The sequence below is a fragment of the Myripristis murdjan genome, chromosome 4, assembly GCF_902150065.1.
Source record: "Myripristis murdjan chromosome 4, fMyrMur1.1, whole genome shotgun sequence".
NCBI classification, from domain to species: Eukaryota; Metazoa; Chordata; class Actinopteri; order Holocentriformes; family Holocentridae; genus Myripristis; species Myripristis murdjan.
The window spans coordinates 21,198,400-21,211,049 of record NC_043983.1 but is presented as its reverse complement, the minus strand read 5'-3'; the positions used below and the strand labels follow the sequence as shown (position 1 = coordinate 21,211,049).

The following is a 12,650-nucleotide window of genomic DNA, read 5'->3' as shown; positions in this document are numbered from 1 at the left end:
TGTCAGACTCGCACAGATCACATTAGCATAACCATGTTGGCTTAGAGTGGGTTATTAAAATCTCGGTAACTCCCTTGGTAAGTCTGATGTTAGCATGGCATTGCTGTCTCCATAAGAGCGCCGGAGCAGTGGGAGTCAGAAGATGAGCCCCAGGGGACTGGAACATCGGATGGCAGGAGGAACAGGCGCTGTCAATACTAAGATTTATTATCCATCGGGTTGTCTCAGGAAGGGGGCAGACAGAGACCGCTGTTCACTGGAATTAGCCGTCAGGTATGGAGAGGGGATCGCCGGGGGGATCCCTAAGAGGATGGGAGAGGAGAGGTGCTGGGGAATGGCCTGTCAGTACCCCCAGTCAGAGGGCTGCGGATAGAGAGATAGAGTGGAAGTACGATGGATCTGGAGTTTCAGACAACACCATTCCACTCTACTCAAGTCTAGTCCACACTGCTTAGACGAGGCTTAGTCATCTCAGGGATGGGGGTCTAGTTCACTCCAGATCCACTTATATAGCAGCACATCTGCCTCCTAATGTTGATAAAGCAGCCACTATGTGATTAATTTGTCATGAGTTTTAGTGGCTTCTTCAGTTGAACTCATAGGAGGATCAGAGAGGATCAATTGGGAAAAAAAAAAAAAAAAAAAAAAAGCTGTTTCGTTCTCTTATGGCTATATGACCTGAGGACAAGCTACTTGTGGAGGGAGTGATTCACAGAGGGACAGGCACAGTGTAGAGCGACTAGAGTAGATTATCTGCGGATTCACAGCACAGAGTCAGCAAGAGATGGATGGACGACGTGTGTGGTGCATGTGTTTTCAAACGGTGTCTTTACAGAGCAAGGCGCCACTTCGCTTGCTCCCCCACATTGCAAGTCAGGCCACTGTCAAAGGTCTATTAAGGGAAGATTGAGACCCCAGGTGTACGGGTGTGAGAAAGTGTGCGTTTTTATGTTGGTGTGTGTGTTCACACACTCATTGGTCATGGTCCTGTAGTGGAAGATTGAGACCCCATTGCTCCTAGAGCCACTCAACCAACACAACCTGCAGTGGTTTACAATCAGAGCAATGCCATCCATCCATCCCCTGTTGACACACACACGCGCGCACACATATGGACACACACGGATACACACCAACAGCTCACTATAGATGTCATTAAACAGCAGCTAAGGTGGAACAGCTTTGTGACAGTGTTTGGGACATGGTGGCTGTCGTGAAATTTGGAACAAGGGCTTAGAGAGAGATTGAGGTGCAGGTTACGAATGCTAGAGGGGGAGGGGTGAAAGAGGCTGAGGGGTGTGAGCCATGGCAGCGCCTTTGACAAGCCCTATTTGTCATCTGCCAGGACGCCCAAATAGCTCTGACTACAATACAGATGGCTTATAGGAGAAAAAGTGACTACAAGCCCGGCAACTAATCCTGTACAAGCCCCCCTCCTGTCTTTCTCTCTCTATCATGCTCTCCCTTACTCCCTCTCTTTATCTCTCTTTTTTTCCTTTGGTCTTTTTCATAAACCACCACACACACCATTACACCCATAGAACATTCATACACCAAACAGCGTGTGTGCATCTGCTTGAGTGCACATGTGTGAAGGGAATATGTGTGTGTGTGTGTGTGTGTGTGGGTGGGTGGGTGTCCTAAGCATGTGGTGTTTAGGCAGGTCCCCAGCTTGCAGTGATTTGTTCATCGGTAAATGTTTGTCTGAGATGAATTCTCCAGCTGATCCAGGCCTGCATCCCGGCTGACAAATGAAACAAGTGCCTCAGGAAGGAAGACGAGAGAGGGGAGAGGAGTGAAGGGAAGGAAGGGAGGAAGGAAGGAAAAAAGGGTGGCGAGAGAAGAGAAGTGGAAATTGAATCATTTTATTGTTTGTCATTCTGGCTTTTGTGGTCATGGTTTGTTAGTGGATGCTAATTAAAATGGCAACAATCATGACAATTGGCAATTATGGACGTGTGAAAAGGTGATACGAAATGAGCTCCTCATTAGGTACAGAATCTCATTCCTTATCCCTCTCTTACACTTCTCTCTCTCTCTCTCTCTCTCTCTCTCTGTCTCTCTCTCTCTCTCTATTTTCTTCACTCATTAAGAAGACAGAGTATTGTCACTGACCACCACAGTGAACAATGTTTGGTGTAAGAGGGAAAAGATGGGAATAGTGAAGTGCAAGAGATTTATTTATTTATTTATTGTGTGGAATGTATCCAAATTAAAGTATGGTGTGCAGTTGATTGGTGTTGCATCGGTTTCGGCGGATTCAGACAGTACCAGCGCAGTGGTTTTTAAGATTTCTTAAACCTTCACGCAATTTGGGAAATTAAAAAAAAAGGCATTTTTACAACATTTTGTCACAATGACAAACAAACAGATCACAGTAACATTCCCAAAGAGCTCTGAGTCCATGTTTGCGAAGATTGTATGGGGGCAGGCTGTCCAAGGTGACGCAGTCCGCACCAGTTGACAATTTTCCTGCACCACCTACAGCATCCATGTATTGAAGGTCCTGGCTCATGTACTCTTTGAGCTTGGTAAATCGGTGCAAAGTGGAACCTCCCGATCCACAATGCAAATCCCATCGTTTACCCAAGAAGAGTGTGGGAGCATCAGCCAAGCCAGACCATCATAAAGCAACATGATGGATACACACCAAAATAAATAAATAAAAACACTTTGTCCTCTTTTTTTTCTCCCCTTCTCCACTCTTATGCCTCTTCTCTGATGGATCTGCGAAATGATATAACGAATGAGACTTAAAGAGAGAGCAAGGGAGGGAGGGAGGCCGGCTAGGAGGGATGAAGGCAGGGAGGAAAGAGACAGAGGATATGATTTATTAGGCTCATAAAAATTCTGCGTTTGTTATTCCCTCTCATTTTTATATGTGAAGCTTATTAAAGAGCACACCTGCCAGAGTTCTCTGACAAACATGTGTGGGTGTGTGTATCTGTGCGTGCACGACTTTTGTGCATATGTATGAATTTGCACTGCACACTGTCTGGATGCATACTCTCTGAAGTTTTTCTGTGGTCAGATTCTCATACTTTATGTAGCAGTTTCCCGATCTGCCATTTCACCTTGTATTTTTTTTTTTTTTTAGGTATCACCTGTCCTTCGCACCGTAGCCCCACTTCCCAGAGGGTGTTGAGGACACGCTATAAGATGGTGACCCGCCTGGGTGCTGGCACTGCACACACTCTCCACTACAGCCCCTCTCTGTCCTGGAGAGCTAAGAGGATCCAGTCTGCCAGGTAATATACCATGTCTGCAGTTGCATGTATGCTATTGTGTACAGACACTCATCAGTGTGCATACTAACCAAGACAAATACACATACACCACACTCTACACATGCAGGTCTTGGTGTAATGTGTCTCACAGGCTAATATCCTTCAGCACAGAGCACAGCCCTGTCTATTGTGTCACAGTCATGTGTAGCATGAGTGGAGGGGTTGGAAATTTATGGTGCTCATTTTTACACAGTAGATAACCCAGAGAATAAAACATTTACACCGGTGTGCTCCCCACATTAATTTACACCAGCGGGAATAGGATCTCACCCGGAACAGACACAGAGAGAGGGAGGAATGGGAGGGGGGAGTCTTTTTCTTAATGTCATTACAACCCCCATCTCTCCTTTTTTTCTTTCTTCATTTATCTAACTTTTGCTCCTTCTCACTGTCTCAGTATTCATAGGTCTATCAGTCTTTTTTTTTGTCATTTGAGGTATGAAATCACCAGTGAGGTTTAGTTTTGTTGTAAATACATTACTTGTAAATGAGGTAATGTGGTCTCGGTTAAATTATTTGGTCATCGGACGGGGCACAATATTTGGCTCCATAAGAGAGGATCTTTTTGTGTGATGAGATGGTGTAGAAGATGGGGTCATCACTGAGGGTGGACAGTTAATTAATGTTTACGATGAGGTCATTATTGGGCGACAGATGTAAAGTTAATGTGTTATTCATGGCTTCATTGCCACAAAATAGACACTTAGTTGATTTTTATTATGAGGATTGTTAACCAGGCAATATTACATTTTTTTGGAATGCGGTAGGTATATATGTAGCTAGTCTTTGGTTAAAACATCTCAGAGATTGTTGTGATTGCTTTTAAAGATCTGTTAAATCTGTTTCAACACCCTTGAAACTGGCTGTGTTATGACTAAGATGCACACATGACGTGAGATACCCTCAGAAAATGAACCCGTGTTACCAGAATACACAGGACTGAGTGCAGCACATGGTTGCATGTGCAGGTGTGTTTTGTCTTCATCCTGGGCATCTACAGTGTGTCTGCAGATGTTGAATATCCTTTCTTTTCACACACACACACACACACACACACAAATTTGTTCATGCATAAGCACACATATTGTGCATGCAAACAAAAATGATGACAGTTTGATTATGGTTACACTTGGCAATAATAGTGAGAATTATTACATTTTCAAGACTGATTAAATTGTGTTTTTTTTTGTTTTTCTGTATATTTAGACAACACTTAATTTTTTGTGTATATGCACATTTGTGAGTCTAAATGTGCATTTGTGTTTGTTTGTGTGTGTGTGTGTGTGTGCGGGTGGGGGGGTGTGGGGGTTCATTTGTGTAATTCAGATTTGGTGAGACAGAGGGGCCTGAGCGGTGACTGGACTCAGCCTCTAGTGACTTATTACTATTCATTTAGCTGCTGCAGTAAATATTGATTCATCAAGGGATTTTCAATTTGAGCCCCACGACATCTTGTGAAATATCACCAAGTGTGTAGAAGTGAGGGGAGATAGGGAGGGGGACAGGTTGAGTCCCCAGAGAGAGTGGACCCCCCCTCCTCCTCAGAACCCCTCTCCCACATGCTTACTTATCTATTTGTCTCCAAAAGCCCACCACTTTTTTGTTTTATCAGTTTTAACCTGTTTAGTGTAGGATGAGCTCATATTCTCCCCTATTAACTGCTGAGTGAGGCATTTCATCTTTGGCCCATCAGACCCAGAGTTTCCTTTCCCCATCTGTCCTCATCCTTATCTCTCTTGCCTGCCCATACCTAAACCACTTTCTACTGATGAACTCCCTCATTTATTTGTCTCTCAGTCCCATGCATCTTAGGGCCCTTTTCTGCTGCAACGGTACCAAACCTTTTGGCACTTCTGTGGCACTAACAAAAACTGGAACCTTGCCAAGGGTCCAGTTCCAATAGATTTTTTTTTTTGGTCCCTGCTCTTAATGTGGGACTCACAAGAACCAACAGGACACTGGGGCAAGGAGATAAAATGATTGTTGAAACTGTTAGCAAGATCAGCGCTGTCAAAATCATTGCTGGCATTTCTAGCATTGCGTTTGACCTTGTTGAGCACCTTCTAGGGTTGCTTTTCATCACCCTGAGAAGCTTTAATGAGCTTGATGTACTGTCTTTGCTTACTCATTTATATAGTCTGTCAGCTTGTTTCTGTGTGTGTATATATTCTTACATATTTTTTTACATGCTTTGAAAACCTTCCCCATGGTTTGGCTTTCTTATTGTTGCACTTTGGTCCAAAGCAGCGGCTCCTGTAAATTTCAGAGGGCTCACCTCTATTTTTAAATTATTTTTTAAAATTGTCACAAATAACCTTATTAGTGTTTTCATGATTGTTTTCTGGTACTGCTTAGAATACTGCCCTTGTTCGTCTAAGGTGTCCTCCAGATCATCATACCTCAGTTTTCCGATTGCGTTTGGCACATTTATTCTTTGTTAAAATTCCTCTGACGTATCCGTACCATCGCTTTTCTTGATCATCTGTGGTATTTTGAATTGACAATATTGTGGTCAACTGCTAAACTTATTCAATCATTGCAGACAGCAGCCAAATAAGACAATAGGTGTTCTGGATACACAAGTTACAATCAGATGGAGGCGTGATCAATGCTGAGTAAAATTATATTTGCATTTATTTTTCACTACACTACAACCACTGCTTTCGGTCGAGGTTACTTGAAACACAAACCATAGCTAGAATCAGACCTAATAAAAGTTCCTGTTTGTTCCCATTTTTAGCTAGGTCATGTTTCTTGTACAGTGGTAAAGGGCCTTTGGGATCTTAGGCAAAGACTCTAGATCTCGTCTCACATGATAGGCCAGAGGCTTCTAACTTTTTTTTTCTCTCTCCCCAGGGGTTTGACCCATCAGACCTGTAGGGCAAAAACAGGCCCAAGCAGTATTTTTTATTTCAGTTCATTTTATTGGATATGGTATTTTTCAAGGGAGCCCATTTTGACCCCCCAGTTGGGCTCTAACCCCCATGTTAGCTAAGGATAAATCTTACTCAACCCTTACAGAACAAGCTGAGTTGCCACCATTTTAGTTCTATTTGCAGAGCAGTTGACAGTGTTTAAAAGGACAAATGACCTAACATGTTTTGCCTTTAGATTCACTGCATTTCATTATCTGCCCAACTAATTGTTTAATTGTTTGCACAGTTTCGCCTTTAACTAACCACACTATCTAGCTAAACCCTCTCACCCTGCTGTTCCCAAAGTTTCCCCTGCTCCCAGACCCAGAGGAAGTGAGATGATCCATACCCAGCATGCCATGCGCTTCCATGGTGTCAGCGGTAATGGGCATCATTGGTGATTGAGTGCTGGTGGGGGGGTGGGGGTCTGGGGAGGAGGGGAAATCGGCTGCAGTATTTCAGCCGCCGCCACCAGAAAATAGATATAATCTCAACATTAACTCCATTAATAGTAGCAGGAGTTGAATTAAGAAAGCCGTAAAGCATGCACGCTCAAGGATAAATTACAGCTCGGCCTTCCCTTCATCTTTCTGTCACACCCTCCCTCTTTTTTCTCTTCCCCCTCCCTTCTTTATTTTTTCTGTATCCCTGTGTTCTCTTCCTTTTCTCTTCTTTGTGTTCTCTCTCTGTAATTTTTCAGATTAATCTCAACTGGTTTCTGTCTCCCGCCTACATATAAAAAAAGTGTGAATCTCCTCAAAGTGACTGTGTTTGTCTGGTTGTCTGTCTGGGTATCTAATTGTTATCCTAATTACAAATCTTCCACTTCCCTCCTTGTTTTTCTCTCACTTCTCTGGTGGAGATGTTATAGCCCCCTAAATGCAGGACACCTTGACTCCAAATAAGTTTGCTATTTTTGAGTGTACATATCTGTGCACACAAAGACAGACACAACATACACTCAAATACACACACACACACACACACACACACACACACATTCCTTCATCTTGTTTAGTGCTCCTGTATTGATCAGTACAGGATGTAAGAGACTGGGCAATAAAGTGAAGCAGTGCTCTCTCTTCTTTATTTCTGTCTTCTTTACCCATTTTCACTCCTCCATTCATCCCTTCTTATACAGCAGTCCATTCATGTACTCTTTACTTATCACGAGTCATCTCACTGTCACCTACATGGTGTTCCCCTTTTGCTGCCTCTCACACATGATCCTTATTGTTCACAAATACCCTCAAGAATGCCTTGTCCACTCTTAATGTTGCTATCTGCCTTAAAAGAAGATTTTGTTCATTACACCCAGGTCCCTTTAAGTTGGATTTGATAGTATTGTGATGCATAATGACAGTGCTTAGATTCGCTCTAAGTGCACTGCCTAAAGCAGAGCAGCAGTCTTCAGTGTTGGAATTAGCCAGATGACTGTTTTTTGCTGTGCTCTGTTTCAAGGGTAACTGTTTCCCAATATGAGCTTACTAATGCTTGGGTTGCAGACAAATAGACAAGGGCAGCATTATTCTGAGCAGCCGCGCGACCCTCCAAATTCTTCCCTGTCACCAAAACAAAAGTCGGATCATTCATCAACTGCGCTAGTAGTGCTGAATTGCTCTCTCCTTCATCTGTGCATCGCATGGTCAGAGCAATGCATGCACGTGCATGCAAACACACACATACACACACTTGCGTGTGCACATAGACACATGTATGTGTGCAGACTACTCACAAGGGAGTTACTATATACCCTTTCTCCATCCTCCATCTCTTCCTTTTTCCCTCTCTTTTTTACCATTCTCTGTGGAATTAATATACTCTTATTCTAACCTTTAGTCATTCTCTTTCCCTCACTCGACATATACATTTACCTCACTCTGAATCTCAGTTCTGCAAATACACTGTGCTTTGTTGGTCCAGTTAAAAAAATCACCTTGGCGTTTTGAGATGATAAGTGTGAGGACATGTCCCCCAGGCCTCAATGAAGACGAAAGGTAGTGGTATATCTGTGCAATGTGCAACTTTGAGGGCTCCTCCCTTAAAGAAGCCAGCTGTCCCGCAGTGCAGGATTTGTGTGGTGCACGGGCCTGGAGGATCTCTGATAAAGGATATCCCCCTGGAGGTCAAGGGCGTCATGGGGAACATGTCAAGGAGAAAGTGAAGATAGAGGAAAGCCGCTCTTCTCCAGTCTCCTCTAAATGATTTTACTGCTGTCTGATTGTGTTGCACATAGTATGACTCTCAGATTCCCTGTTGCTGTTCCTTCTTCCCGCCTCCTCCTCTCTCATTAGCAGGCAGATTTCCTCTTTGGTGTTGCATAGGCAATCTGCTCCCACCGAGACTGTTGTTCACTAATGGTGTTGTGCCTGTGGGTGGAACTCATTCACACAACTGTATGTCTCACATTAGCACAATCATTTGAGCGTGTGTGCTCATCTGTGCAAGCACATATGATCACACACAGTTTGTCGTAGACTTTAATTTATGCACAGATTGGTGCTACAGCCTCGCGTATCCACCCACCAAACACTGACGAGCTCATTCCCACAGGTTAAGATACTTGGATACTACCTGTCCCACTGCTACACCCCATCACCCCCCTGCCTGTGGCCCTGTGTCAGGGTCAACTGCTGTCTGTGTTAACTGTTCATGTCATATCCCCATTAACCTCCATTGTGGATCCCCAGGCCGCCTGGTCCCTGTTAAAGCCTCCCCGGGTGGCAGTGAGCGTTCCAACATTAGCCTCCATTACAGCTCCCCTGGCTGCAGTTGCCCTGTGTAGGGCAGCCACTGATCTTGTATCTGTAAAACTGACTGTCTCTAGTGTTGAGTTATGGCACACAGTCAGGAGGACTGTGTATGTGATAGCCAGTGATGGCTGATATTTGCTCTGTTTTTTCTTGTTTTCAGCACTACAAAACCGCTCCACTGCTGCATGTAAGTGTGTGTGTGTGTGTGTGTGTGTGAGTTGTTTTGTGCGCGGGTGTGCAGTGTGTGTTTGGGGTAACCCTCTCTTTCTCTATAATGGGAGGCATGAACTCTCGCTCTAAACCCATTTCCAGCCCATCTGAAATACGGCAGCAAATTACCTCCAGCGGCGCCCTGCACACCAGCCCCAATCCGCCCCAAATAGAAGTGACAGGACAGCACAATTTATCGCCATAACCCCTGTACTCCTCCACCCGCCTCTACCCCCCTCCGCCCCCTACCCTCCCACATCCTATACACACCATGAACTCACACTTACCGCACCCACAGTCCCGCACACATTCTCCAGCCAAGTGAGTGACTTCTGGATGTTGTTTTCTGAGCATATGTGTGTAGATGCCTGTGTTTGTGTGTACTGGAGGTATTGTAGTATGGTAGTGTGTTATGATCCTGTGTGTGTAGATGCGTGTGTGTGTGTGTGTGTGTGTGTGTGTGTGTGTGTGTGTGTGTGTGTGTGTGTGTGTGTGTGCCGACGCTCTCTACACTCCAATGTTGGGGCCAACCTCCTGCTCTGGCCCCCTGCCCTGCCTATTATCTCATTGATTTCCTCCTCTCCTCTTTTCAATTCTCTCCATTTCCACACTGCCGTCCTTTCCATTAGAGGAGCAATTTAACAGAGTGCTGTGACATGGGAGGGAGGGAGGGAGGGAGGGAAGGATGGGGGGGTCTGGAGGATGGGAAACATAAAGTGAGGAGAGAAGAGGAGATATAGTGGAAGAGTTGGATGGAAGACAGGCACAGGAGGAATGGTGCTGAGAAAGGAATGAGCCAGTTCTTACGACTAGAATCATTCTAACTCACAGTGTGGTATTCATATTCAGAGGAATGACTGTAAGTTTCAACACATAGTTTGCGAATGAATCATATATGTATTTTACCATCTTTTATATTAATAACCTCCGTGTTAACCCCCTACCAAGGGATGTGATGGTCAATAGTAGATGTCACATAAAAGTGGTATACCTCATCTGAAAGCTGGGAACCTGAAGATTCATTTAAGATGCAGCTCAGCACTGTGTGTCAAGTTATCACAGCAATAAATTAGGCACCTGTTTACTTTTTTATTTAGACTGTATAGGGGTTAGAACATTATGATGGGAAGATATGATAGCCATTCCTATGCTCAATTATATGTCATAAGTTGTTGCAGCAATTTTTGGGCTGATACCACTCGGTGACACGATTGGGAGGGGAGTAAATTTTTGACCACTCGAGAGTTTGTTAAAAAAAAAAAAAAAAAAAAAAAAAAAAAACAGCAGGAATCCCACCAAAATACCACACTGAGACATCAAGACCTTGAGCAACACCATAGAAGAATTTGTGCTGTGTTTTTCCCATAGGGCCATAGGGTTGTCATATCACAGCACTGTCTCTAGTTTGTGGTTGTAAAGTTTCATGAGGCTGTGATTATCCCAGAGGCCACAAGAGGTCATTTTATTCAGTGATGCCAAGTTTCAAAAAGTGATGTTACTACAATGAAATGGCTAACAGCATCACATATAAATAAAATCGGGCTTGTTGAATCTGCAAGAGTCTCAGCTTTCCAGTCAAACCCAATTTATGCAGGTCCAAGACTGTTTAGGTCCCAGTGTGCAGAAAGGCAAAATAGGTGAAAAAAACACATTTGTACTGCATGCAAACAGCTGCATGGTTTTTGCTCCAAATTGGATTGGATTAGCATCAGGTGGGCATGTCTGAAAAGGGAAAACCTGTGGGTACACATAGAACCCATTTTCATTCAGATAAAAAAACGGCATGTTTGCAGGGCCCACTAGCGGGCCATCTGAATGTTAAGGATTTAAGTTCTATCTTAGCCCGCCCTCATTTCATCTCTCTCTCTCTATCTCTCCCTCTCTTCCATTCTTCGTCAGGACTTTGCTCCAAAGCCGTATGAGGGCTCCCCAGGAAAGACACATGCCACCCCAGCACTGGAGAGGGAAGAGAAGCATGCGCTGGATTGGTGGGTCCTTGTACAGGGTGTCAGCCAATAAGCTATCCCGCACCGTGGCAACCAGCATGTCAATCAACCGAACAGGTACACTGACTGTTGCTGTATTGGGCATGAAAAGCCAGTCTTGGGGTTACAATATGTTTGGAGATTTTAGATTACTTCTTTGTGGTAACTAGTAATTCAAGAAGTAAACATGTTTTTACTTTATTATTGATCCCAATCGATTTGTTGATGCAAAAATGAATGACTGAACAAGCAAACAAAGGAATTAACAAATAAATGAATAAATAAATTTTAAAAAAATTAAAAACGCTAACCACAGAGACAAAGTTAGCCATAATATTATGTCAGTTTCCTCACTGTTTTTAAAGTCTGTCTGTCATTCCTGTTATTACCCTGCAAACTTAACTTAGCTGTGACAAAAACAAGTGCAGATTTCTTGTACTCCCATCTCTCTTTTGTGTGTGCTAAGTTCTTTTTGAATATGTATATAATATAAGAGAATTCTGAAACTGTGAAAATTCACAGTTAAGATGTGACAACAGATGTGATAACTAGAAGAGTGCACTCAGTAGGGTGCAGACCTTTGCCAGGGGTATCTCTCCTTTTCCAGATTATAGGCAGCCAATTGTGTTGTCAAACGCTTTTCAAATGACAATTTAAATTACTGCACTCAAATATTATACAGTATAGTGTAAAAATATGCTGTAAAACTCCCAAAGCATCTCGAGTTTAATGTTTTCTTTTTCTCTATGTATTTGTTTTACTTTATTGCATCCACCTTCAGTCTAAATCCTTTCCTTTCTCTGTATGTGAGCCCTGCCTTGCTTCAGTTTTACTTTATTATACACATTATACCACTGGTTAGGAACCTATGGCTTATGAGTCCTTTTTGGCTGCAGAAGTCATATGACTTTCAGAAACTGTGTTTCAAAAAGAGCACAAATATAAATATCAAAATTAATACTACTAAGGTCTCTCTCTCTCACACTCTTTCGCTCTCTCACTCACTCACTCACTCACTCACTCACTCACTCACTCACTCTCTCTCTCACACACAGACACACACCCACACACACACACATTATACACATACACAGTGCTTACATTCGCCTCAGGCACTTTTACAGTGTTTTTCTCCTGTGTGTGTGCTCTGACTTTCTCCATCAGCAGTGTGTTTTATAAACCGTTTTATATCTGTGTAGTTGCTGCATATGTAATGCAACCAGTGTAGGTGGTGCACCTTTCTTTAATGCATGCGTATCAAAGCTGACCAGCTGATAGAATGGAGATGTGCAACTCTATTGGGTGACAGCAAATACCAGATCTGCCTCCTTGGCCTGTGCGTTATTAAGCATGTTTTCTAGTTGCTATCTAAAATTGGGGGAGAAAAAAAAAACACAATTTTAACTGGCATAATTTTAAATAGATACTTATCAACAATAAACAGACTTGATTTGGTCAAAAAGTTTGATAGAGAACATGGACAGGTATAAATGAGCAAGT

General features: G+C 43.3%; 1 protein-coding gene across 2 annotated transcripts in view; it reads left to right on the top strand.

The window, feature by feature from the left end:
* Nucleotides 1-12,650, top strand: part of zc3h3 (zinc finger CCCH-type containing 3) — a 50,303-nt gene that overhangs the window by 22,187 nt on the left and 15,466 nt on the right. Inside the window, exons 4-6 of one of the 2 annotated variants that reach the window (XM_030050016.1) lie at nt 3,098-3,248; nt 9,116-9,142; nt 11,065-11,228. In XM_030050016.1, the coding sequence (XP_029905876.1) occupies nt 3,098-3,248; nt 9,116-9,142; nt 11,065-11,228 (342 nt within the window). The remainder of the gene's footprint in view (nt 1-3,097; nt 3,249-9,115; nt 9,143-11,064; nt 11,229-12,650) is intronic. The other variant, XM_030050017.1, reaches the window with a different exon arrangement.